This window comes from Copadichromis virginalis, linkage group LG7 (genome assembly GCF_057382275.1).
Source record: "Copadichromis virginalis isolate Kocher_CV1m ecotype Utaka linkage group LG7, C_Virginalis_male_GT1.1, whole genome shotgun sequence".
Lineage (NCBI taxonomy): Eukaryota > Metazoa > Chordata > Actinopteri > Cichliformes > Cichlidae > Copadichromis > Copadichromis virginalis.
In genome coordinates, this window is record NC_140624.1 from 1,950,131 (window position 1) to 1,976,325 (window position 26,195).

General features: G+C 43.8%; 1 protein-coding gene across 3 annotated transcripts; it reads left to right on the top strand.

Annotated features, from left to right (window-relative positions):
• Nucleotides 1–2,203: 2,203 nt before the first annotated feature.
• On the top strand, nucleotides 2,204–25,811 carry nup93 (nucleoporin 93). Of its 3 annotated transcripts, none has more exons than XM_085461140.1 (22): nucleotides 2,204–2,356; nucleotides 3,195–3,377; nucleotides 4,278–4,395; nucleotides 15,307–15,369; nucleotides 16,735–16,863; nucleotides 17,549–17,623; nucleotides 18,484–18,576; nucleotides 18,687–18,826; nucleotides 19,073–19,205; nucleotides 19,724–19,881; nucleotides 19,984–20,149; nucleotides 20,290–20,383; nucleotides 22,691–22,882; nucleotides 22,966–23,092; nucleotides 23,176–23,248; nucleotides 23,677–23,721; nucleotides 24,165–24,281; nucleotides 24,363–24,481; nucleotides 24,558–24,675; nucleotides 24,761–24,844; nucleotides 24,950–25,078; nucleotides 25,475–25,811. In XM_085461140.1, exons 2-22 carry the CDS (start codon nucleotides 3,199–3,201, stop codon nucleotides 25,583–25,585), a joined length of 2,463 nt encoding a protein of 820 aa, XP_085317266.1. In that variant the 5' UTR covers nucleotides 2,204–2,356; nucleotides 3,195–3,198; the 3' UTR covers nucleotides 25,586–25,811. The 3 variants fall into 3 exon arrangements, with proteins under 3 accessions (XP_085317266.1, XP_085317267.1, XP_085317268.1); XM_085461141.1 differs by having other exon boundaries at nucleotides 3,198–3,377; XM_085461142.1 differs by lacking the exons at nucleotides 2,204–2,356; nucleotides 3,195–3,377; nucleotides 4,278–4,395 and adding an exon at nucleotides 10,863–11,177.
• Nucleotides 25,812–26,195: the final 384 nt, after the last annotated feature.

The window sequence follows — 26,195 nt, forward strand, 5'->3', positions numbered from 1 at the left end:
TAAAGTTTGGTGACTTCTGTCTCTTACTGACTGACACGCCTCCAGATTCTGACCAATGATGGTTCGTGTCTTATGAAGCAGCTTGTTAATACACCATGGCTCCACGATTCAGGTGGTAAACTGACAACAAACGAGGCCTTGAACTGTTGAGGAGCCCAAATGCTAAAAAAAGATCCTGTGATTAATGAGAAGATAGAATAACTGGGGCAGTGTCCGACCAGCACACCAGACTCAATGTAGGCCACAAAATACAAGACAAATTAGGAGAACAATGAGTCGCCTGGACTGGATCTCAACGTCACTGACAGAAGAGCCAAAGTATTTGTGGCTTTGGATGCTGATGGTAATGAAAACAAACAGCTTCAAAATAAATTGGAGACACAACTAAAACCAATAACTTGGCTACATTTGCACTTTTCTTCTGTGGTACAAACTGTTGTTACTGAGATCCAACACAGTATGCTTATCATTTTTATGCTTACTGTGATCTTTGTCACTGATCAATGTGAACTGGGTCTTTTTTCATTTGTCCTCACTGGTTGTTTTTCTCTCTCACATGTGAGTTTTTCCAGTCACGAGGTTAACTGATGATCCCTGGGACCAGCGGAAGACTCGGCATAGCTTCCAGATTTCTGTACTTTTGTATTCAAGAGTAATGCAATCCCTGTGCCTCACTTTCTGTGTCTGCTTTTTGTTGTATAATAGGATCATACATATTGTATTATATAACAAAGTAGCTCAAGGCGACTGTGCGCCACATGACCAGATTTCTCCTGATGAAGCCACAGACTGCAGCTTGGAAGCAGGTGTGGATCACCCATCTGATCTTTGTGATTTAACCTGAAGCCAGTGGTTTTGTCCCAAGGCAGCAGCAAAATTGAGATAAATAAAAATCAAATGATGTCAATAGAGTTTAAATGTATGCCTGTTCCCCACAGACAACAGCTGAATCTTGAGACTATGTAAGACAGGGATAACAATTTAATTTTACACAATGGGTCACATGTAGCCTTTAAGTGAGCTGGACCAGTGACACTTTGCTTTCTGTCACTGTACAAACTGCACATCGAATTCATGAGATATCTTAACTGAGGTTTCAACTGCGTGTCTTGTTATTTTTTATTTGATGAAGGACTGCTGCTGCAGCAAATGACTGAAACTTGTCAACATGACTCTATGAGCAAAAGTCTACCTGCCTCTATGCCCACATAGAGGTAGTTCAACTCCATATGAATAGACTGGTTCTTATATAGCACCTTTCTAACTGAGTACTCATAGCACTTTACACAAATTGCCTCATTCACCCATTCATACACTGTTCATGTACTCTCTTTCTATGCTTCTCCTACACAAATTCTATCACATTCATGCAAGCAGCTTGGGGTTAGTATCTTGCCCAAGGATATTTTTCACACAGGCTAAAGCAACCTTCCAAATTAGTAGGTGACCTGCTCTACCTCCTGAGCCACAGCCACCCCAAGTAAGCATTACAGTAACAAAACAAGCATTTTAATACTGAAACTTTTGACAAAGAATACTTCTAAAAGCGAGAACAGCTTTTCATACTGTACACGTTTCTGCCTATATTTAGAAGAGTTATCCTACTACTTAGTGTTAAGATAAGATAAGATAAGATAAGATAACCTTTATTAGTCCCACACGTGGGAAATTTGTTTTGTCACAGCAGGAAGTGGACAGTGCAAAAGTTATGAGGCAAAAATTAGAATACAATAAGAATAAATACAGTACACAACTGTACAGAATAGAATAAAATAAAATACTATATACAGTAGAATACAATAAAATAAATATACAATAAGATAAAAATAGAATACAAATACAAATACTATATACAACTGAGTAAAAATACAACGATGACAGAAAGGATTATTGCACTTAGTATTATTGCATATGTATGGATGTGTGTGCTTGATCAGTTAAAGTCTTTATTATGGAGTCTGACAGCAGTGGGGAGGAAAGACCTGCGAAATCTCTCCGTCCCACACCGTGGGTGCCGCAGTCTCCCACTGAAGGAGCTGCTCAGTGCTGTCACAGTCTGCTGCATGGGGTGGGAGATGTTGTATGTATAATAACAATAATAATAATAATAATGATGATGATGATAATAAATTATGACAGTAGGTGACGATATGCTTCGTTAATATTTGAAACTAGAGAAGAAGAAGAACTTCCGGGAGGGATGCGGGATTGTCCAATCACGATCGACTCCAGAAGTGCCGGTCGGGGCAAATAATGTACTTGCGTGCTGAAGAAACGGAGTAACAGAAGATAACTGTAAATACATTCACGCGTGGAGTATAAACAGGACCGTATTTTCTCCCACCTCACACAACAGGTATGAAGTGTAGTTGCTTCCAGCCGCGTCATCAAAATGAACTTTTTGAGTTAACGCAACACTGAGCATATGTAAGAATAATAGCAGCTTAGCATGCTAGCTAACGTTGCACAGTGTAATTCATTCTGACTTGTAGCTACATGTTAGCATGCTAACGAAGCTTAGCCAAAAGGACAGCACTACAATAAAATAAAATGAATTCAAACATGTTTTTATCGTGATTCACATCACGCCACTTCACAGCAGCCGGAATTAAGTTTCATTTGAAACTGTACATTTTTGTTGCTGTTCCTAAAGCGAGTTTATAGCAACTAAGCTAACACCACAGCGCTCCATGCGCGCGCTCCAGGTGTTGCTGTCAACTGTCCGAAAGCTCACAGCTGTATGTCCTTATATACATGGGTGTTTATGTTATTCACAGTTTGTATGTTATCGACTAGGCCTAGTCCTAAACGTGTTTTGTTGTTGTTGTGGCAGTTCTCAGCTATATTACGTCTGAAACGTTTACGTGCTCACTTTACGTTTACTTCTGAATTTGTGTAAATCTCCATCCACGCAGTTGAGGAACTGCAGTACATTTTAACCCAGTCCCTTCTTCTAAGGATTGAAAATGAACAACAAATAATACATACAAAACCTTTAGTCGGTGAGGTACAATGTTGATTAGGTTTCTAAAATAACAGCAACATATTTATGCAAAATTGTCCAGGCCAATTATACCTTTTTCCCCCCAAAAGGATGTGAGCACCCTAAAATTATAGCTCCCCAAACCACTGTACACTAGTCATCTCACCTCTGATGATGTTACATGTAAATATCTTCATTTGTTTCTCTATAGCAGCATGGATACAGAGGGATTTGGGGAGCTCCTGCAGCAGGCAGAGCAGCTGGCTGCTGAGACCGAAGCAGTGTCTGAACTTCCTCACGTCGAAAGGAACCTTCAGGAGATCCAGCAGGCGGGGGAGAGGCTTCGATCCCGCACCCTGACCCGCACCTCCCAAGATGCTGCAGACGTAAAAGCGTAAGAAATATAAGATAGAACTTTATTATTTTTCCTGAGGGAAATTCTTGTGGTTTCTGTTATTGCACAGTACTATAAGAGTGGAAACAAAAACACTTAGTAGTCACAGAGTAAACCAGCAAACAACAAAATAAAGCTGAACTATAAAATAACAAGATACAACCAAGAACGGTATGAAATATGAACATCAGTATGTGCAGATAGGCAGAAAATGTCCCACTGTTAATCATAATATTACTGCTACTGGCAAAAATGGTAATTGATAACAAATGAATGGTTATCTATGTGTACAAAGTTGTATAAATAAAGTAATTAGATCCCAATACCAGTAAAGAAAGGGACGGGCTATTAGGGAACTAAATTGGTGGTAAACAGTCACACAAGGCATCAGGTCTAATTTTTAAAGATCAACATGAAAAAAAGAGCCTGGGAAGAGTTCCTTTTTATATATAGTGGTAAGAATCCTACTAATAATAATACACGTTTCACAATAACAGACTTAGTATAACAGACAGATTTAGTATAATCTACTGCAATATATTCTCATGTAAATAAAATGTAAAGTATAAAATCATTTTTCATTTGTTTCCCATTAATCTCTATGATAGACACACTCATTTCTAAACTATATGTTTGGTTTTAAAGATTTAAAGAAGATATTCCTTAATCAATAAGCTTGAGTGATATTTAAAGGATTTAATGTATTAGTTTTAAAACTGCATTGATATTAGATTGAAATTCTCTCTGTGATGTATGTGATGACACCTGATCTGATGGGTAACAGTTCACATCAGTGGTTTCTGTAACGGTGGTAAAGCGTTCTGCGACCTCTAGTGGTCACGTGGAGCAACTACAGTTATTTGTCAGTCAGTTCTTCATCACCTTTCTGTTTCACCTCAGGTCCATCCTCCTTGGTTCCAGAGGTTTAGACATCTTCCACATTTCTCAGAGACTAGAAAGTCTCAGCGCTGCCACCACGTTTGAGCCCCTGGAGCCAGTCAAAGACACGGACATACAGGTAGGGCTGCTCAATTAATCGAATTGTAATCTCGATTACGATCTGGGCTTTCAACGATCATTAAAAATGACTGAGCTGATTATTAGCCCCTCCCTCGTGCTTTACTCTCGCGCTGCTCCGTGTGGCAAATCGAGCGCACCTCTCTGCATTTCGAACACGTGTCACAACAATTAAGAGCAGCGGTCCCCAACCTTTTTTGCGCCACTGACCGGTTTATGCCCGACAATATTTTCATGGACCGGCCTTTAAGGTCTCGCGGATAAATACAACAAAATAAAACTAGTACTGGTACCGAAAAAAAGAAGATTTATTCATAACACACGTGAAAAGACCCAGGAAAACCGAGTAAACAATAAAAACGATAACAAAATAACGCTGAAAACCGATAAAAACCCTGAAAAACAGACATTTCACACCTGAGCCTCAACTCTCGCGGCCCGGTACCAAACGACTCACGGACCGGTACCGGTCCGAGGCCCGGGGGTTGGGGACCGCTGATTAAGAGGACCCGAGGGAAGCTCGGAAAGCTGAGCAGAAGTTATTTGGAGAGGAGAGTGACTGCTGTTGGTTGTAAAGAGGTAAAAAAAACTTCAGTGGTGTGGAAACATTATGGGTTCAGTCAGACGTGGATCAAGTAGACACAGTGTGTAAACTTTGCTACAGTGTAGCTGCACCACAGAGCAACACTGCAAAGCTCACTAAACACAGATGTTTACATTTTTCATTTATTTCTTATACTGCAAACATTTGCACTGTTATCAGTATTTGCACTGTTTTATATTATTTTATGACAATCCTTAAAGTCATTATTCAACACATTGTTATTGTTAAATAAATATCGCCAAAGAATCGAGATCTCAATTTCAGTGAAAATAATCGTGATTATCATTTTTGCCATAATCGAGCAGCCCTACATACAGGTACCATAAACTAGCTGCTAGCTAGCTGCTAATGCAGTGTTTTTAACCTAAATGAACTGGTTCACTAGAGGAAGACTCGCTTACTACTGAGAGCACTGAGAGGTATTTTGTGGAGTGAAATAAGAAATATTCCATTGACAGATGGTAAGAAACTAGTACCTAGTCTTTTAATAAGCATGTGCATATTTCACTGCATTTAGAAGTGAGGATTAAATTTGTTTTGTGGCTAAGGTCTGAAAGTAATTAACTGTAGATAATAAGTCTGCATTTTGTCCCCACTGACAAGATAAGCCTGATAAAAACTGAGCAAGTGTGAAGTTTGTTAGTTAAAGGCTGAAAATGTTGAAATTTATAACTGGAGGCTGAACAGAACAAAGATTTAAGAGATAACAGAAATAAGTACACAAAGCCAATGAGTTAATTATTCCAGTGGAAAATTGGGTTTGCTGTGTGACCCACAGGCTCTGTTTTTGTGGACAGTCAAGAAAAATGACTTTCATGGAAAATCTCATTGGTTTCAAGGTCACATTGTGCTGTTTATTCTCTTTAACTTTGAGTTTTGATCATATTTTCTTTCTGCACATTCATTAGACTGTACTTTACTATATGATGACATGTATCATCAGTCACACTAAACTACATCTGTGGAGTTGCACTGAATTAAAAAAGCTTTCACCCATGTAAAAGCAGTGCATGTCACATAATGTATAGATGTGGCTCTGGAGGTTGTGCTGTGACTGAGTGCGTGTACACGATTGTAGAGCTGAACAGAATTAATAGCATTTGTGATGGATACATGGTTGGCATGTTGTCGCATTTAGTCAGGCGTGAGGAGGTAGTTGTGTTATGTGTGTGAAACTGTCTTGTAGTTTGGCAGGTTTGAGCGTGAAGACGTCTGATGGATTGCCAGAGGCCATGCTGCTCTAGTAGAAGTTGGTTAGATCTGAAGATTATGCAAGTTATGGAGAAACTGTGATGCAGGGAGGTGGAACAAAGTGAGCTTATCGTGCGCTTCTGTCCTTTGTTTTAGGCTGGAGGCTCAAAGCTGCATTTGCTCCTGTGGTACACGTGAATCTTGAACTGTTTTGACGGTATTGGAGACAGAAGGTTTAAATGTAAAACAAAGGTTCTGTTAGAAGTCTGAAAGTGCAATATCAAAGTTGCCCAGTATTCTTTTAATGTTGAGTTCCAGACTTTTTGCTCCCTGAGTGCTCTCTCCGTCCCTTATTCCCACCCTGCTTAATCCTCCTGTATTGGTTACTTATTTCTCTCCACTGTATCTGTTCTCTCCATCAGGTTTCCACATACATGTGCCACCACTCTATCACCCTCCTTTCTTATCTCTGTGGTTTTTTTTCTTCCACTGTTGCAGTCCAGCCTCTTCTCTGTTTCATTGAAATCTTCTTTATTCTTATTGGTCGGCCAGATGTATCCTGGCCAGGGTGGGTTTCACTCACTGACTGGAAAAGCACTTAGCTTCTGGCAGTGTGAGGGTGAACGCGCACACACACACACACACACACACACACACACACACACACACACACACACACACACACACACACACACACGAGCACTCTGCCTCCCTGCGATTGCTCTTCTGGGTCTAGAAGATGACATTGCATTACGTTTTATTTCAGGAGAAATTTTCCACAGCTGTTTCAGACAAACAGCTGCTCAGTTTAAACAGCCACATTACAGGAATTGGTCAGATAAATGGAAAGTCAGCTGAGATAGTAGTGTTGTATTGGCATTTACCTAATGGGCCCTGCGCTGAGCATATTCAGTATAAATAATTATGATCAAAAATGGAAAATTAATGGAGTGCACTGTACAGTTTTTCATATGATACTGATGCTGCTGTGGGTATCTGCTGATGCCAAGTAGTTATCTGATACCAGTGTTAAACTAATAAGCTGTATTCCTCCTCTGGAGCTCTGCTGCTGAGGCATTGTGAGGTAAACCCAGAACAGCAGAGAATTGAAAAGATCGGCTCCGTAGATCAGCTTGTTGAGTCAGGATTGGACTCCAGATGTCAGATTGTTGGATGCATAGACTGCACACAGTAGTCTTTCATATATATGTGTAATCTATAAGCACAATATAGGATGATTTCTGGACAGCCAGGCTAACTGCATAATGGAGCTTAAACAAAGTCTTCACCATCTCCATTAAGCCTCTGTTTAGTGGCGCAGTGAGCCTTTGCCAAAAATAGTTGTTTACTTTGGTCTTAAATCGTAACGTTGTGATGCTCTACTCTACCGTCCCCCAAACTAAAGGTAAATCTAGTCTTTAGCAGCATCAAAAAGATTCATGTTTTAGCCTTTTTAGTTGCTTTACAACAGTTTAAGCTAATCTAGGCAGACCAAGGTGAGTAGTCATTTAGAAAGCTGTCTGCTCCCCCATGGGAAATTCTCTTTTAATGAAGATCATAACGTCACATACACACAGTTTGAATTTAATTGCAAATTGTGACTAATTGTGAACCTCATTTAACTGGGCGTGTTTGGCTCCATGACAGTGTGCCAAAAATGAAGCAGAATTTCAGCCAGAATAAGGAAACAACGAAGAAATGTAGTTTAAATTTGAACCATTGAAAAGAGAAACTGAGCTCAGCTTTTTTTCCCCTCCATTTAACTGATGGCAGTCTCAGCCACTTTATATCATCAAGTATACACAAAGGAGCAGAGAGGTTATTTGATCATGATGACGATGATAATGAAGAAGGCATCACCAAGAAGCTGTTTGATGCACTTTGTTGAACAGCTGAAAGCAAACAGCCTTTCCAGAGTATTCTTAACACACAGACTCTACATTTGACCTGCAATTTACGCTCAAATGCACTGATGTAGTCGCTCAAATCTTAGTTACTTTGGAAAGAAAGGTGGAAATAATGTCTACTGAAAAGAAATAAATGGTTTATTCTATAATTACACAGCTGGTGCAGTAACAGGAGTATTCTTATTAAATATTTAATAAAACTCTGAAAGACTGTAGTAGTTTATATTTGCAGTACTTACAACACGTTTTCTCGTCACTGTTACAGTGACAAGAACACTTTCTTTAGGGCCGCGTTCGCTCTTCAGTCATCATCGTTGGAGACTCAAGCCTTTTGTGTGTAAATGCTAACATATGCGTTTGTCATCGCCACTTTCAGGACCTCTGTCACGTTCTCGCGCTGCTCAGTTCAATCTCACACCCAAATGTTCTTCTTTAAGATCAAACACACATTTCAGCACCACCTGTGTTTGTACGTGATGGAGTTACTCAAATGGAAGCATCCCCGAAATCAGTGCACATTTTTGTTATTTTTTAATTAGCTTTGATTAATTAGGAGTGAAGTTTAGCTTTAGTTTACTGTTACTAAAACTTTGATCTTGTTGCTTCCTTTCCTGTCACGATACACTTTATATTAGACTTTTTCTTTGTCACAGTCTCACAGCAGACTATTTGCAGAAGTTATTGTTCGTACAGATGCATTCCTATAACCACACAAAGGATGTAGCCTGTCTATATTTAACTAACACCCCAGATATTATCGCTGCACATGGACAGAGTCTCCGTTTTTACAATCACATATTGTTGTGTTTCATCTGCAGTCTGTCAATGATTTTATTCATCAGCCAACTTTTCATCATCAGTTTAACTTTCAATTTAAATCTACGCTTTACATTTTCCTCGTTACCGTTGCTGACTCACACATGCATGTGCACCCATGGCAACCCTGAAATCAAAGAATGTATCCAAATGTAACCGAGGACCTCTAACGTGTGCCTCGTGCATCATCCATCTGTGCATCCTCGCTCCTCAACCAACCCGACCTCAGTGCGTCAGATTGGGTTTAATTTGGTTTAAGGGGTGCGAGGCAGTAGAGGCTGCAGTTCTCCAGGATAGACGGGACACAAAGGAAATGGAAAATGTGCTGTGTTTTTATGAGTGTGTGTGTGTAAATGTGTGTGTTTGCGCATGAGTGAGCTGGTACATGCCTCTGCGGCTCACACACGTGTACATGTAGAGGGCAGTGGTGTGTGAATGATGCGCCTGTATATATGCTGAAGCGCTCCTATAGGTTGTGGCCGTATAGCTCGTCTTAGATTTTGGGCTTCGTGGACGTCGGAGCTGCTAGCAGGAATTAGCATGTTTTTAGATTGCACATACTATGGACAACTTCATATTTAGTAAGATTATGTGGTTGGTTAGATGAGGCTGAGTCTGTTCCAAACGTGAATATATTTACATCTCATGTTTAGGGTCTTTATCAGAGTGCAGTCTGCTTACATGTTTTTGTTTCCTGTGTTCCCATCAGTGCTTACAAAGGATTAACAGGAAAGGATTCAAAATCAAAGCAAAGCAGAGAAAGAGAAGAGATCACATGAAAAGAGCAGAAAAATGAAACTGTAGAAGTGAAAGGCAGAGAGCAGAGCGGGTAGAAAAATGGCGACCGGCTTCAATATTTTTCCGTCTCCCTGTCCTTGTCTCACTTTTCACTGTTCCATCTTTCTCTGCCAATGCTCTCTTTCTCCTTTTTCGTACATCGCACTCTTTCTACGTGCTTCTCTGCTTTCATTTTTTCCCTTTCTCTCTTAAATTGCATATTTTCACATTTTTCTGCTTTTTATCCTTCTCCCATTTACATCCTTTCTCTTCCTCTCCTGTTCTTCTGCCCTCCCCAGCCCTTAAACACACACATATCCCTCAGCAGTGATGGCATGCGTTCAGCGGACGCAGTTGGCTAAGCCCAGAGCATCTGCTGAGATACACGAACGCTCCTGACATAGCTTCACACGATGTGTGTGTCTCTCGTGCACAAGCCTCGTGTGCTGAGATTGCATGCCTGTGTGTCAGGCGCTATCGATCGCTGCTGTATACGGTGTCTGAACCGTGTATTTATGAATGAATGTGTAGCATAGATTTGTCTGCACGTGGTTGCGTGCATCCCTGTCTGCTTGCCTGCACACATGAATCCAGTCGTGTGTGTGCGTGTGTGTGCGTGTGTGTGAGAGAGAGACTATGTGCACAAAACTTCCGGAAGTGCATGGATTAACATGCCTGAAGCTGTTTGTGTGTGCACGTGTGCACTATAATAGACAGACTGCATATAGGAATACCCACCAACCCATCCCCTTTCTCCCCATGTGCCTCCCAAACCCTTCATTAACTAAACATGACCCTTAAGAGCATGATTAGCCTCATTTCGAGACAGGATGTCGGAAGCCATCAACCGAGGGGGAAAAAATCCATTACTATAATTGCATTGAGCTGAAGGAGGGAGGAGAGAAGGAGGGAAGAAAAGAAGGATGCATAGATGGATAAAAAAAGAAGAAAATGAGTGGGACTGAGGGAGGGCCGTCAGAGATGCTAGGACGAAGTGAGAGATGGAGAGAGAGACAGAGGATGGAGAATGGCTGTTTGGGGGGGTGTCAGCTGATGGCAGGAACTGATATTCTATATGAATCCATAGTTCTTTCTCGCGGGTTCCCCCTGTGTCTGAGCGCTCAGTTGGTACAGCCCTCCGACAATAAAACAACCTCCAGCGAGTCTTGATGTGGCACTTTCACTCGATTCTCCGGCTCACGCACCAGAGTCACTGGCCTGCTTTGAACGGGGAAAAGGCTGCGAGCGGACCGCCATGCCGGCTCGACGGGGCACAGGGAACACGCCCCAGCATGGCGGCCGCTGCTGCTGCCCTGGCACAGTGACACGGTGGGATGGAGAGGCGAAGAGACGATGCAAATGTCCTGGGCTGTCAGAGCCCACGTACCTAGGCTCAGACAAAGAACTGAAAACCAGTTTTTTACTTTTCCTTGTCTCATCCTGCCCTCTCGTCTGTCTGCCAGACAGGCAGAAAGGCTCTCCTCATGAGTGAGTATTGCATATACATACACGGATACACACACATATACATGTACTCACTGATGGGTATGTGCTTTGTGCGTCTTACTTTTTGTCATGTCTTCTCTGCTGTGCTACAGTGTGTGCGGACATACATGATGATGGAGATGATTGAGTCATTTGTGAATGTGAGGCACTCTGATCATTTATACTTACATGTTATAAATGTATGTTATTCATTTTCTTTATTTCTATTTCACCACACAGGAAGTGAAAGAGTGAAAGGGTGGGGTTTCTCTCTCACACACACACACACACACACACACACACTCAGGCAGTGGTCGGTTCATTCTGTCATGGTAAATGTTTTTGCTTTGGTTCATAATGACTTCCACAGTGAGGCTTTTCCCCGTCAGCTCGTTGAACGTGCCCTTCTGTAACCTCTAGATTCCTGGAAATCACACGTTTCTGCGTCGGCTCGGTATCTTAATATTTTTCGTATAGTGTCATAAGCATGAAGCTGGCTCAAAAGAGTGAAAATTCAGATGTTCTGATTTGAATGAGTATAAAATAAGATTACCTTTATGCGTAGATGGCGTGACTGTCATTAGCAGTGGAGACGGGGGCCTGTATGCCAGCACAGAGATTTAGCATGCGTACAAGTTTGAAGAGAAACCTTTTTAAATATCACATTTATACTGTATGCTAAAATTTAGTCATGTTTCATTTTGGCGTATAGAAAATAATATTTTTAGAGTCAAATGTGCACCGAGCTTTCACATTATCTCCATACTGTCGATGAATTTGGAGACAAAGAATGGAACTTGGATCATTTGTATTTATATTTGAAGGCCGACTTGTCCTCGCCTTTACCTTTCTTCCCACCCCCATCAGTATTTCCTGATTTATCAACCATGATCAAATAATTTTCGGTGGCAGTGCTCCTCTTCCTGTAGAAGCTTCTGGGCTGTCTGGCCAGCAGGCTGTGGGTGTTCACAGCAGGTTGCAGATCTCTGAGGATACACAATACAGGGGTGGGGCAAAAGAAACGTGCATCTTTGATACGCCGATACCCCAGTGCTCAGTGCATCATCGAGTGTGATAAGCACATTTATTAAAATGTGTTTTTTCATCTTTCTTACTTCTAAACGCTTCAGCGTTGCTTTTTTAAATGCGTTTCTCTATTTCATGGTTATTTTTACAGTTTGGGAACAAATACGAGGAGGAATTAAAACATTGGCAGCGATTAGTCAGCGCGAAACGCCGGTGTCTGGGCCTGAACAACGTGCCAGATCTTCGGACTGTGTAGTGCTGATCAAAATTATAAGGAGGTTATATGCGACAGCGATGCTGTGCCTGCCTGCGATGAAGCTTCAAACATTTTAAGGAGCAGTTACGTGAAACTGGCCACCCCCTGTGGTGAAGAGGGAAACAGTGTATCCAGCTACCAGCAGTCCTTTTTATCAGATATCTAACTGCTGTAATATTCATATTTGATTTAGTGATTTATCAACCAAAGCCAAAAAGACAGAAATCATTTGCATGTCAGATAAATGGGATTGTTGGCCTCAGCTTTTGGCTAACTCATCAATTTACACTTGGCACAAAAAGTAATGTATAGGCCAGTGGTTGGCAGCACTGATAATGACATCAGTCACAAATGTTTGCCACCTGCTGAAGGAAAAATGACGAGGCAGTTCCCCCTCGGTGCCCAATGTACCGCCGTAGTTTTAGATGCTTTAAGCCCCGCCCCCTGCCTGTTTCTGTAAGGATCGTCAGTCTCATCGCCTTTTCTCCAATTTACAAGAACACTTGGAGTCATCGCAATCAGCCTCTGATCTGTGAACGTTTCATTCTGTTCTCTTCATTTTTCCAGTGCAGCTCTCCTGCGAGTGTTGACCTGAGCTCTTCTTTGGTTTGAGTGGTTAAATATAGACCTATTGTCAGCCTCTCCTGGGAAAGTGAGACGGGGAAAAAACGAGAGAGGGACAGAGCAGGAAAGGGAAGCTAAGGGTAGCAGGGATGAGCTGCTGCTATAAACGGGCTACGTTGGAGTCGCTTCTTTTCTTTCTTAATTACCAGAGTAATGGTGTTGCATGTAAGTTCACTAAGTTTACCTTTAACTTGGCTGTCAGCCGTGCAAACACCAGCTTTTCAAGTCTTTAATTTGCAGTGGATAATCTGTCATAGATAATTAGATTTTCACACAGTAATACGAGGAAGTAAATGATGTCTTTCTCTGTCACTTTACACTGACCTGAATGAATGCTGTGGCTTAAACTCAGTGACGCGGTACTGACCCGTTTTAGAGGAGACGCGATCCATTACGGTTTAACACGACAACGTCTCTAAAAGTCAACTGTAGCACAAAACCAGATTAGCCACTGGTTATTTTCCACGTAAACTCAAACACCTGCAGCGACTGCAGCAGGAAACGTTTCTGTCCTATTTTCTGACCGACCTCTGCATAGACTTTTTTTGGATCTCGACATCATCTTTTGTGACGGGAACTCTTCTTCTGCAGCTTTGAAGATGTCACAATATAAGTAGTTTCAGCTGTTTCCAAGATGGAAAATATGCTAGTTATAAAGATGTTGTTTGACAGACTGTAGAGTGCCTGAAGCGAAATAAAACCCAAAAGATATCAATACTGCTCCACATGTAGTGTCAGATGTTTAGTGTTTGCAAGCCCAGAAATGATTAACATGGAGAAATACAAATACTGATAATCAGTTACTGACATGTCTGTGGTGGCAGGTTGTGCTATTCATAGTCAAATTTAGCGTTCTGCACATTTTCATCATGCATAGCTAAGCTGTAACTTACTCTTGAAAAGACATTTTCCTAATGTTTAGACCCAAAGAGCCAACAGAGTTGAAATACTGTCATAAATCTACGGAGCTAAATAGTGAAAATGAATATTTCAATGTTTTCAAATTTCTTGCTTTATCTAAGAGTGCACCTACATGGATTTATAGTAGCACGTTCTGTTGGTGCGTGTAGGTGTTTGCCTGTGCTACAACCCACGCAGACATGCTTTGCGGACAGGCCGCAAATCACACACAGGTTCAACTGTGATTGGTTGAAAAGTGAGGTCGTACATAAACGGGAGAAGTGTGAAAAAGCGTAAAGAAAATATTTTCAAACATCGGCATGAAAAGAGCAGCGAACATTTCTCTGCTCTTTCTGTTATAACTTCTCTCGTGTCTGCGCGGGTTGCGTGGGACACTGCCCCCTGGTGACGGTAAACGGCAGCAGCACGTAGACGTCAGTCTGCTAAACTGTCGGTGGGCTCATCGCAGAACCAACGCCACACCGTGAAAAAGCCAAAAGAGATAAAGTTCTGTGTGCGTGTCCAAGAAGGCTGCAGTATTACAGGAAGTACAACTATACGATTATATAGGGCTCATTTTTTCTTTATAATAAACCTTCTGAACATTTTATGTGTCTGTTTTTATTCTCACTGGTAAAAAGGCTCACCCACAGAGTGGTCAGCAAAAATCAGCACGTAAAATCCAATAATCACTTTCTTTGACTGATCCAGTTCGGATCGGTAACCTGTGGTAAGCCTGCTGTACCTTAGTTGTGAGTTACTTGATGGTATTTTGTTATTGACAGTTCTTCAGAAAGGTGTTCATGCAAATTGCCCATTTAGCGTCAGGCAGAGGTGATGTGTGTGTGAGCTTGTAAAAGGAAGAGGTAGAAATTGGACTGAGCTAAGCATTTGGACATAGACGCACATGAGAGGACAGGAGCGAATTCAGCTTCTTAAGAGCTGAATAAACCGTCCTTGGCTTTGGAAACTAGCTGTCTCTGATCAACTGCTTGCTTTTGGGGGTTTGAGGCTGAATTATCCTGCTTGCTTCAGATTTAAAGTCAGACAATGTCACCAGTAAATGATTATTCTGTTATCTGACAAAGGGAACAACCTTCCTCCAGTCTAAGAAGCTATTATGGCAGGGCTGCACGACTTGCAGTTATATAAACCTAAAAAAGCAGAATAACTCAAGGTTAGCGGCAGTACTTACCTGCACATGATAGAAGTGCACCTTTGCATTGACAAACGTGTTAATGTAAGCCAAAGCCAACAGGAACATGATGCACAGTGTGTTCATCACCGTGACTCCTCTTCTCCCCACATCTGTCTGTGTGTCTGCAGGGCTTCCTGAAGAACGAGAGGGACAACGCCCTCCTGTCCGCCATCGAGGAGTCTCGCCGCAGGGTCGGTATCTGTCCAGAGTCTCGTGGCCTCGCAGTCTTTAGTCCTGCAGTGTAGGAAACTAGTTCACAGGCACTGTTAGAGTAACGCAGGCCTGCAGGGCGCACGTCCGAGTGCGATTATACTTTTTATTCTTTAGATGATTAAAAAAGAAGATGACATAATTAGTCCCAACAGTCACAGACAGTGTGTGTTTGTTTGTCATATACCGAGGTTTACAAAAGCATTCGTTTCACTGTCTCGTAGCATCAGCACATCACAATACCGAACACTTAAAAACGACATTTTTAGTCATTTCTGCTCGCTGTGATCTAAAAGTCCTTCTGGTGTGAACCTTTGGGGAATGGTTCTGAAATGGCTTCCCTGATGTGCAGAGCTAATAGGCCCCGCGTTTAATTAGCTGCCGTTCCCATTATCTGTCTCCGCTCCCCGAGAGAGGAAAGGGACTTATGTGCAAGGGTGGGGAAAAACAAATGCACTGAAGATTAAAAAGAACGTGGGTGTTAGATGTTCCTGCAGATTTTTATCTCGTAGCTTTAGTTTTGACATCAACATGAAAAGCAGGGCAGGCAGGCATGTTACAGTAACCACTGGAGCTGCTGCATGCTGTGTGCTTCTAAAACCAAAAAGGTATTTGGGCAGGAAAAAGCCCCGATAACAGAACGTAATACATGTATAACATGAAACTGCTTTTTTAAATTGTTAAATTACTGCGATGTGTCGCTGACCAGGAACGTTTATACTTACGATTTAAATACAATTTTAATATCTTTTTAGACTTAATGCCGTTTTTAAATTGTTTAAAGCTTTGACCAAGTTAACCCAGTAAATGGTGGCTTTAGTCTAGATTTGCATCTCCCTAAGCTGGAGATTCAATTATCTCGAGTTCCCATTCTCTCACTTTGAAGTCTCTGTGGAGGGTTAAAATAGACGCCACCGAGTCCTGGTGGACTCGTCTTCACAGGGGTCTGCTGTTAAATCCAGTTTAGTGTGTGCGATGTTCGTCTTACCTCGTGGATGTGGATTAACGTACTTGTACTACAAGGACAAATTATTTTGCTCGTTTCTAGCGCTTCTTATTTTTTGTATGATGGAGCTCAGTGCAGACCCCTCCACTCATCCTGCCTGGCAAATGCATTGTTTTAGCGCCTTCAACTTTAAGGTCATCTTGACTTTAAGCCAACTTATTTGTGATTTGCTACCACTCACAAACGGGAGGGTTTGAGTAGCTGGTGCTTGGGGCAGAGATGACCATGTTAAGGACAATCCCCTGTTTAGCATCTGTAACACAGCTTGACCCCAGTGAACTGTGTTTTTCTGCACGCTCGAATATGACTGGAGGCTTGCTTCCCATCGCCGTTTGTTCAGACGTTCCTGCTGGCTGAAGAGTACCATCGGGAGTCGATGCTGGTTCAGTGGGAGCAGGTGAAGCAGAGAGTGCTGCACACGCTGCTGGGAGCAGGAGAAGACGCTCTGGACTTCAGTCAAGACGTGGAGGTACGGGACAGGGAGCCGTATAGGTGCTCATGGTGGCACCTGCACATTGTAAATGAATTTTGCAGCAGCGAGTCGGTCCATGTTTGTGTCATTTTTAATGCATTCATGAATCTGTCATTTGTAGTTATGAACAATAAATTCAGAGGTTGTGTCTCAGTTAACGTGCAGGTGTGTCAACAACACGGTGGATTTATTAATCGTGACCTCGTTTGAGTATGAAAGAAACATTGCTGTGTGGAGATCAGAACTGTCAAGTGCCGCATCGTTCCCGCTTCATTAGGTCTTACAGATAGCATCATTTTTGTAACACAGTTAAACTTCTTGGACTGAATATGTCTGCTTCAAAGAGCATGTCAGGGCTGTGACGCCACACACTACCTGTCTACCTGCTCAACTAAAACAAACAAGCTAGCGTTTTCATCTCAGACTCAGAAACACTATTTTTATCATCACCCTGAGCAAGAAACAAAAACAAGACTTTGATCTTATTGTGTGGGATTGTGTCCCAGCGTGTGTCGAGCAGGCGGGCAGTAATCAGTCGGGACAGGACGTCCTCCTGTCTCAGACTCTCAACATGCAAAGTAATGAGCAGCAAAAGTTCTCCTGTTTAGACACAAACGTTTCAGCAGCACGCGACTGATCTACTTCTGTCTTTGCTTACCACCTGACCTGCGGTCCATTACAGCCCAGCTTTGTGAGTGAGGTGACCGCTCCAGGAAGAAGTGCGCTGGACAGCGTGGAGGTGGCCTACGGACGCCAGGTGGGTCCCCGATAGTCTAATTATTTTGGTGTGAAAATTTCAGGTAAATGCACACAGCACATCAACATTCCTGTTTTATGCAAATTACCTTTCAGTGCATTCATATTGTGGCATTTTGCACAGCAGGTTATTGTTACTGAAGCATTTTTATATCAGGTTAACGCTGCAAAATCTGAATGCAAATGTTACTATAAGGGAAATACATTTTTAGTGGCACTAAAATGTGTTGTGCTAATGCCTAATAATGCCTGTTATTTATTGCTTTTTCTTATGTAATAAATGCATAGAAGAAGAAGAAACATGTATTGATTACATACTGGGATCTAATGAAGGGGAAAAGGAGGACATCAGCAGAGTGTGTTTTAATACAAACAGCGCCGCAGAGCTTGGTAGCAATAACAATAATAATCATCTCTAGCTGTGTTCTGTTAAAGACATGAAGCTGTCGGCCGATGGTTTGGTTGAAACGGGGTTACAGCAAAGCCTGGAAGCTGCAGATCAAACATATGGATTAATTGTTCTGCAGAGGGGGCGCGTGTCCCCGCCCCAGCGCTCCACCCAGCATCATCCAGGATGACCTTCTGTCGCTTCCACTCGCTGCACCACATTTTATTACTTCGACCATGTGTCGACACATTGCGTGCGGCGTCGTTTGTCTGATTTTCGTGATCCTCTTTGACGACCTCGTCAACATTTTGATACTTTTCGTGCTGTTTTTTATTGTGAACCATTTCACTCGGTGGTCGTAAAAAAAGGTTCATTTTTAACCGGAGGCTAAGTTTATATGAAAGTTTTGACATTTCCTTATAAAACGAGCATTTAACAGTTTGTGGACCTGCCTCCGTTTTGTTCTCCATCAGATCTACATTTTCAATGAGAAGATAGTGAACGGTCACATTCAGCCTAATCTGGGAGATTTATGTGCTTCAGTAGCAGAAAGCCTGGACGACAAGGTAGGAACGCTGATCTCTCACTGATGTATCAGCCTGAAGTTACTTGTTACTGACAGATGTAACAGATTACTCGGTATGAACGCACCTTTCTTTCTCTCTCGTTCCTCCAGAACGTGTCAGAGTTGTGGCTGATGGTGAAGCAGATGACAGACGTGTTGTTGGTTCCAGCCAAAGACACTCTGAAGAGTCGCACTAGTGTTGAAATGCAAATGGCCTTTGTGCGCCAGGCACTTGCTTTCCTTGAGAACAGGTAGCCGGTCCTGTTTTTGTGGATACATGCATGGATCTACAGTTTGCTGAAATTAAGCTAGAATGAACCATAAATATTGTGTGTTAGCCCTGCGACAGACTGGCGACCTGTCCAGGGTGGACCCCGCCTCTCGCCCTATGACAGCTGGGATAGGCTCCAGCGCCCCCCGCGACCCTGAGAAGGATAAGCGGAAGTGGATGGATGGATGGATGGATGAACCATAAATATGAATTCTGTCTTTCCCAGTTATAAAAACTACACCATGGTGACTGTCTTTGGGAACCTCCATCAGGCCCAACTAGGAGGGGTGCCTGGAACATACCAACTAGTGCGCAGCTTCCTCAACATCAAGCTACCAGGGCCTCTGCCTGGCATGCAGGTACCACACGTGTATACACTGTTTAAATGTTTGGCTAATAAAGAAAGCCTGCAACACGCAGCTTTATTTAACTTTCCTACAGGCCTCATCACTTTTTTAAAAATTGCATTGGATTGCATTTTTATTATTTCCACTCCAGTCGTTACCTGAATAACCTTTACCACACTCATTTGCTTTCCTCACTGTTGCAGTAATACTGTCTGTGCAGGGTGACCCAGGCTTGGTGCATGAGTACCTAATCAGAATAATCTGATGGGCTGATCAGAAATGTCATTTATATTTAAGAGTTTATCTTTTCTTTGGCATTCATGCAGTTGGTCATGCACACCTGTGCTCTAAAAGCCAGCGACTGGTAGGTGCAAACGGTTTAATTTCCCACCGTTGCTTCACTGATTCTTGATGAGTCTGTTTGGCTGACAGGTCACATCTGCAGTGCGAAGCTCCGACCGTCTGAAGAATTAAGCAGTGGCTGCAAAATAAATAAATAATACGACCACTCTGTTCAATTTGCACAACAGGACGGCGAGATAGAAGGCCACCCGGTGTGGGCTGTGATCTACTACTGCCTGCGCTGTGGCGACCTGCATGCAGCCATGCAGGTGGTGAACAGAATGCAACATCAGCTGGGAGATTTCAAGACCTGGTTTCAGGAGTACATGAAGAGTCCTGACAGACGGTGAGCTCCGCTCAGCTCATTCTCATCCTCTGCACACAGAGAAGTCCTGAAGGTCAAACCGGTCTTATCGCGCTTCCCGTTTTATCTGGTTTTCCTCTTTAGACTTTCCCCGACTTCAGAGAACAAGCTTCGCTTGCACTACCGCAGAGTGCTGAGAAACTGTGCCGATCCATACAAGAGAGCTGTCTACTGCATGATTGGGAAATGCGACATCAATGACAACCACGGCGAGATAGCAGACAAGACTGAGGACTACCTCTGGCTTAAGGTACCGTTCCCCTGGTTTGCTGTTTTTGGGTTAAAGGCACGATTTCCTGATCCTGGTCGGTTAGAGATCATCGTCCCAGTTTGATATCTCGGGGCTGTGCTGCTCCCTTGCGTAATGTGCGTCGCGTTGTGTCCCCACAGCTGAACCAGGTGTGTTTCGATGATGACGGCAGCAGCTCTCCTCAGGACAGACTCACCCTGCCACAGCTACAGAAACAGCTGCTGGAAGACTATGGTAGGGGACTGAAATTCTCCTTCAGCTCTCGAAATAACTACAAATATATGAACTTGAGTTTCCTGAGAATTGCGGTGCATCACATTGCCTCTCCACCTTCCTCTTTTTCCATTATCTCTTTGCCCGAGCACAGAGGAACAAGCACAGGCTTGCACGGCCGAGCTGTTTGCACCTCCCGGGATGCAGATTTTATTTGGATTACTGTTTGCTCTTTGCCTCTCGTGCTGTTGTGAGACTGCATCCATGTTTGTGCGGACACGTAGAACGCAGGGTGACGGCGTGCACACGGACGACCGGTCCCTCGTAAGGAGCGAGTCGTCTGAGAAACAAAATCTTAAGTTAAATTTGAGTCCGTTAAAACCTTTTTAACTACATCAAAATGAGTTTCCTTGAGTGCTGGTTTGGTTTAAGCCGTTAAAATGTTCAAACAGACGTATTAGCGATGGTGCGAGCACCTCTGTGCACAGAGTCGAGGTGCACAACCTGTAATGTGTGTGTGCTGGTGACGAATCACAGCACGCTTCAGGATTTGCTTCATCAGGTGATTATTGTTGTCAGCGTCTCGTTGTGTTCTTACATGATGTCAGATTCACAATCTTTAAAACATCATATAGATGTTAAATGCTAAACATGTGAAGTTTTCATCAGTAACATCGGTGATCGTTAAAGAGAAGTGATTCATTTTCCTGTGTAACTAATCGCTCGATGAATATTTCAACTGTTTCCTGCACATGAATATTCTCGCTTCTCTTTGCTGTACCAACAGCTCGAAGTACTACCCTCCCCATAAGCCTCAGCAGCTGTTGCCATGGACGACGAGCCAAGTGTGACTCAGAGCTTCGTCATAGTCGGCAGGAACAAAAGTTCACGAGTCTGTTTGTGAATTGATTTCTTTTCTGTAACCTGGAAATGTGGAAATAGCAGCAGTCGTTCATCTTTGTGCTCATGATGATGAGACTTTCCTGCTTTGGAAGCGCTACAGCTACCTGCATCAAATTAACCAACACCTACCACCACATCTCCACAGGCTTCATCAAACACCGTCAGCAAAGCTCCTCAGCTTAAAGCAGGGAGATGAAAATGGGTCAAACGCCGTTAAGAGTGCCCGAAACAAACTGGGCCGAGCTTATGTCTCACCATAATTAATATTACAGCGAGAGACTCGGGGCACTTTTTGGGGCATGCGTGGTGTTGAGCACGGAGCTGCACACCAGAAAGCTGAGAGCAGCCTTAAAGAGAGCTGTGGGTCAGCTGCTCACGCCTGTGAACAGGCACCAGCAGACACGCTTTGATTCTTCATCCAGAATCGATTTAAAGTAAGACTTCAACATGTCCGGGACACAAGTGCAAGGGCGCGAGGAGGCCTTCCCTCCCACAGACGGACAAAAGCACAGCTTTCTCCCTTGGGTGTTGCCTTCTCCAGGCTGATCCTGCTCTGTTCAGATAAGATTCGGCGCTCTCTCGTACTCTCCCTCTCTCTGTCCATCTCCCATTTTCCCGCCCTCGCTGCTCGGTGGGAAGCACAGCCCGGAGCCTCGTTCTGCTTTCTCTCTCGCTGCCGCTCGCCTCCCTCGGTTGTCTGGCACAGCGTTCCTCGTTGTCCTCCATCTTGCTTCACAGCAGGACACGAAGCCCAAAACCCGTCTTCATTTCTCTCACACGGTGCCGGGCTCGTCTGCTTTCCTGCAGCCCCGTCCTCTATTATCGCCGTCCCACTGATTTTTGTCCTTTCACATTCTTTGCTGTGCATTTCTTCTTTCTCTTTTCTTGTTTGCAGCGCCCTCCCCCTCTCCCCCCTCTCACACCCACACTCCTATCTCTCCCCCTTTGTCCTTTTTATTCCCTTCATCTCCCCCCTCTCTCGCCTCCTCTCTCCCTCGCTCTCCCGTTTTGAACTAAAACGCTGGGAGTCTGCGATAAGGCTGTAAAATGGCTGACATGGTCCACCCTGCTCTCCTCCTCAAACTTTCAGCCAACAAGAGGATTAGGAATTATAATTAAAAAAGTAAACTTGATGACTAAGTACCTGCACTCAAAAAACGTCTTTAAATTTCTCCTCCCATGTTTAAAAAAGCCGGACGTGGCCATGTGCACAGCTCTGTGAAGCGCAGAGTTTCTGTCTGAGACGGTGAAACACCCACACAGGTGACTTCCATCCATCTCCGCAGAGTGATCGGAAACGCTCGTTTACTATGTTCATGTGGATGTGAGCAGCGCGACCCGTTTCCTCCTGAACTTGTTTGCAGGTTTTGGTCACAGACACTTGATTTTCCCACCTGCCGTCTTTATTCCGCCTCTTCTCTGCAGGCGAGTCCCATTTTTCTGCGAGCCAGCAGCCCTTCCTGTATTTCCAGGTGTTGTTCCTGACGGCTCAGTTTGAGGCGGCGGTGGCTTTCCTGTTTCGAGTCGAGCGACTCAGGAGTCACGCCGTGCACGTGGCGTTGGTCCTGTATGAGCTACGGCTGCTGCTGAAGTCCACCGGTCAAAGCGCTCAGCTACGTGAGTATCACCTTTATTTTGTAGGGTAATGCACATGCATATTCTATTTCCTGTCGATCTCACTGATCACATCGTCCCCGCAGTGAGCCAGGAGCCCGGTGACCCTCCCATGGTGCGTCGGCTCAATTTTATCCGCCTGCTCATGCTCTACACTCGCAAGTTTGAGTCCACGGATCCACGAGAAGCGCTGCAGTATTTCTACTTCCTGCGGTAAACACATTTCTCGCCCTGCACCACACACACGATATGTTGTACAGCTCCAAGTTTAAATTCATGTTTCTTCTTTTTTGCAGCAATGAAAAAGACAACCAGGGCGAGAACATGTTCATGCGCTGTGTCAGCGAACTTGTCATTGAGAGTCGAGAGGTGGGCGGCCCGTCTTACTCTGTGGTCGAACGTTAGCACAGAAGCTTTGCGCTGGTGACAGATGAGCTGATGTTGAACATCTTAGAAGAGCAGAGCTGGTTCACTGTGCTTCCCGCGGGGCAGATGAGACCTGCATGATTCCCGGTGTTGTCCTCGTTAAATACGATTGGCTCTGAAACAGCTCATGTGTTTAAAAAATACTTAAAGAATATGAAAAATAGGTATATGTTAAAGCAACGTTTGACAAATGTTTGTAATAAAAACAGGTGTGAGGAGCATGGAGTGAATTTTAGATTCAGAACAATGTGTTGCTCTGTCTGGTTTTAATAACTGATCTCTCCTGGAAAACAAGTTTACATGTGAACTTTGACGATGTTGCATTCATGTATTTATTGTCATGTGGTGATTTGTACTTTGTCCTCTTTTAGTTCGACATGCTTTTGGGCAGATTGGAGAAGGACGGCAGTAGGAAGGTAGGACGATGGACACGTCTCCGATGTCTCGGCTCACTGTCATCTGGTCGATGGTTATTTCTATAACCTGCCTCCCTCACCTACTGTCTACCCATGTCTTCCTCGTCTTGCTTTGAATTTGTCTTCCCTGTCCCTGGGGGGGTCCTTTGGCACGAGTCCCGCATGTCTCAACACGCCCCGTTCAGCAGCACTCGGTTCTGCTGTCTCGGGTCGTCCCACTCACGACTGACAATGTTAAATGCGTCACGGCGCATCGTTAGATGTGCAGCTTCTGTATTAACGGCTTACTTAAAAATATGCATCGACTTATTTTGATGGACAGTCAGACTTTAAGGACGGGTTTTATTTTGTTTGAGTAACACAATAGAACAGAAGGCACATTGTTACTGTCAGGACTGCACCTCTCTCAGCCTCACGCCCGTCTCCCATCCTCTCCTGTCTAGCCCGGAGTCATAGATAAGTTTGCTGGGGACACCAGAGCTATCATCAGTAAAGTGGCTCTGGAGGCCGAGAACAAAGGTCTGTTTGAGGAGGCGGTCAAACTGTACGAGCTGGCCAAGGTGAGCAGACCGTGCACTGCGCAGTATCTCTGCAGAGCTGTCGCTTTGGGATTCGTTCACTTTACGTGTGTCTCTGCGTAGAACTCAGACAAGGTGCTGGAGCTGATGAATCGGCTCCTGAGTCCCGTCATCGCCCAGGTCAGCGCGCCTCAGTCCAACAAGGAGAGGCTAAAAAACACCGCCGTGGCCATCGCCGAGAGGTAAGGACACGGACACGCCGTGCGCTGGTCAAAATCTACACACGCACCTCCGTAACCTTTTCTTTTCCCTCTGCAGGTATCGCTCTCAGGGCGTAGCAGGAGACAAGTCGGTCGATAGTACCTTCTACCTGCTCTTAGACCTGATGACGTTCTTCGACGAGTACCACGCGGGGCACGTCGACAGAGCGTATGATGTGAGTGCAACTCTGAAAATGAACAAACAGACATGAAGGGAGACGCACGCGGCCTCGTCACATTAACGCTGCCTCTCTCTGTCAGGTGATGGAGCGCTTAAAGCTTCTTCCGCTCAGTCAGGACAGTGTGGAGGAGAGAGTGGCGGCTTTCAGGAACTTCAGCGATGAGGTGTCGACTCGGTTCTGGACACCAGACACAAAACCGATACTCAGTCTTTATATGGGCTCCACTTCTCTGCTTTCTCTTTATTTAAATGTCGTTTTGTTCCTCCAGGTGCGTCACAACCTCTCCGAGGTGCTGTTGGCCACCATGAACATCCTCTACACGCAGTACAAACGCCTGAAGGGGGCGCCAGCCGGCACACCGGGACGGCCACAGAGGACCATGGAGGACAGAGACACGGTGAGGGAATGAGCACAGCACTAAAGACGTGTGTTTATAGGTAGATCTGAACCTAACGCATTCTGTTTTTATACAAAGATCCGTTTACTTTAAATATTTGAGCTGATACGAGCACATTTAGTGGCAAACTGAATATATTCATGTGACATTTTTGGCAGAGTTTCTCGTTCGTCCCTTGTCAGTACGTCTCCGTCGCTCCTCTGGATTCTACCTTTTCACTTCTACTTACATCAGACATAGAAAGCCTGGTGACCCAGAAGCTTGCTGACTGCAGCTGGTGTCTACAGAAGGATTTTAGGTTGTGTCGAGCCGGCTAGTCTATGCCCAGCTCGCTGGTTGTTAAATATTCTGTCTCACTGATGCGTTATGTTAACACGCCATCTCTTCTCTGAACAGCAACTGCGCGGTCAGGCCAGAGCCTTGATCACCTTCGCTGGCATGATTCCCTATAACATGGCCGGGGACACCAACGCGAGACTGGTGCAGATGGAGTTACTGATGAACTGAGACGCACACACACACACACACGATGAGCAGAAACCTCTGGGAAGACCGGCTCATTCACACGCTCACCTGCCATCTTGTTGTGTAAAAGCGGCGGCGTTCATCGCCATGTTGAGCCATACGTTGGTTTTTTTGCTCATCTGAAATCCTGTCAGTCTGTTTTTGTTATTTCCATTGTTTTGTTTCATATTTGTATCTGTGATGATTTAGAATAAAAAGTTTGCTTTTCGTTCGTCTTTTTTATTTTGAAACATTTTATGTTTCGTTACATTTTCTTCCTTTTTTTCCTCATTTGGCTTCATTTTATTTCAGTGCTACTGTCAAAGTTGTGACAATATTATGATATATGTGTTTAATACGGGAGCCGTTACACGCAGGCTTGAGCACATTAGTCATCATGCACCTATATTAACTCGCACAAAGGAAATACTGGAGAACACATCCTGAGAGTGAACTCGTCTAAAACAGAAGGTGCAAACACTTTTGTTTTTTACCCAACAGACTCGAAATGCTCCATGTCCCCCCTGAGGGAATAAATCAGGTGAAATCTAATTGAATCGTCTCCCTGGGAAACAAAACAAGACCGTTCCTCTCAGCCTTACGCAGTCCCGAG

Bases quoted from the DNA above. Each gene is read 5' to 3' on its own strand.
- nup93 (XM_085461140.1), top strand. From the start codon at position 3,199: ATGGATACAGAGGGATTTGGGGAGCTCCTGCAGCAGGCAGAGCAGCTG. The intron at 18,577-18,686 runs GTAGGAACGCTG...TCGTTCCTCCAG, and splicing joins CAGAAAGCCTGGACGACAAG to AACGTGTCAGAGTTGTGGCT. The intron at 24,282-24,362 runs GTGAGCAGACCG...GTCTCTGCGTAG, and splicing joins AACTGTACGAGCTGGCCAAG to AACTCAGACAAGGTGCTGGA.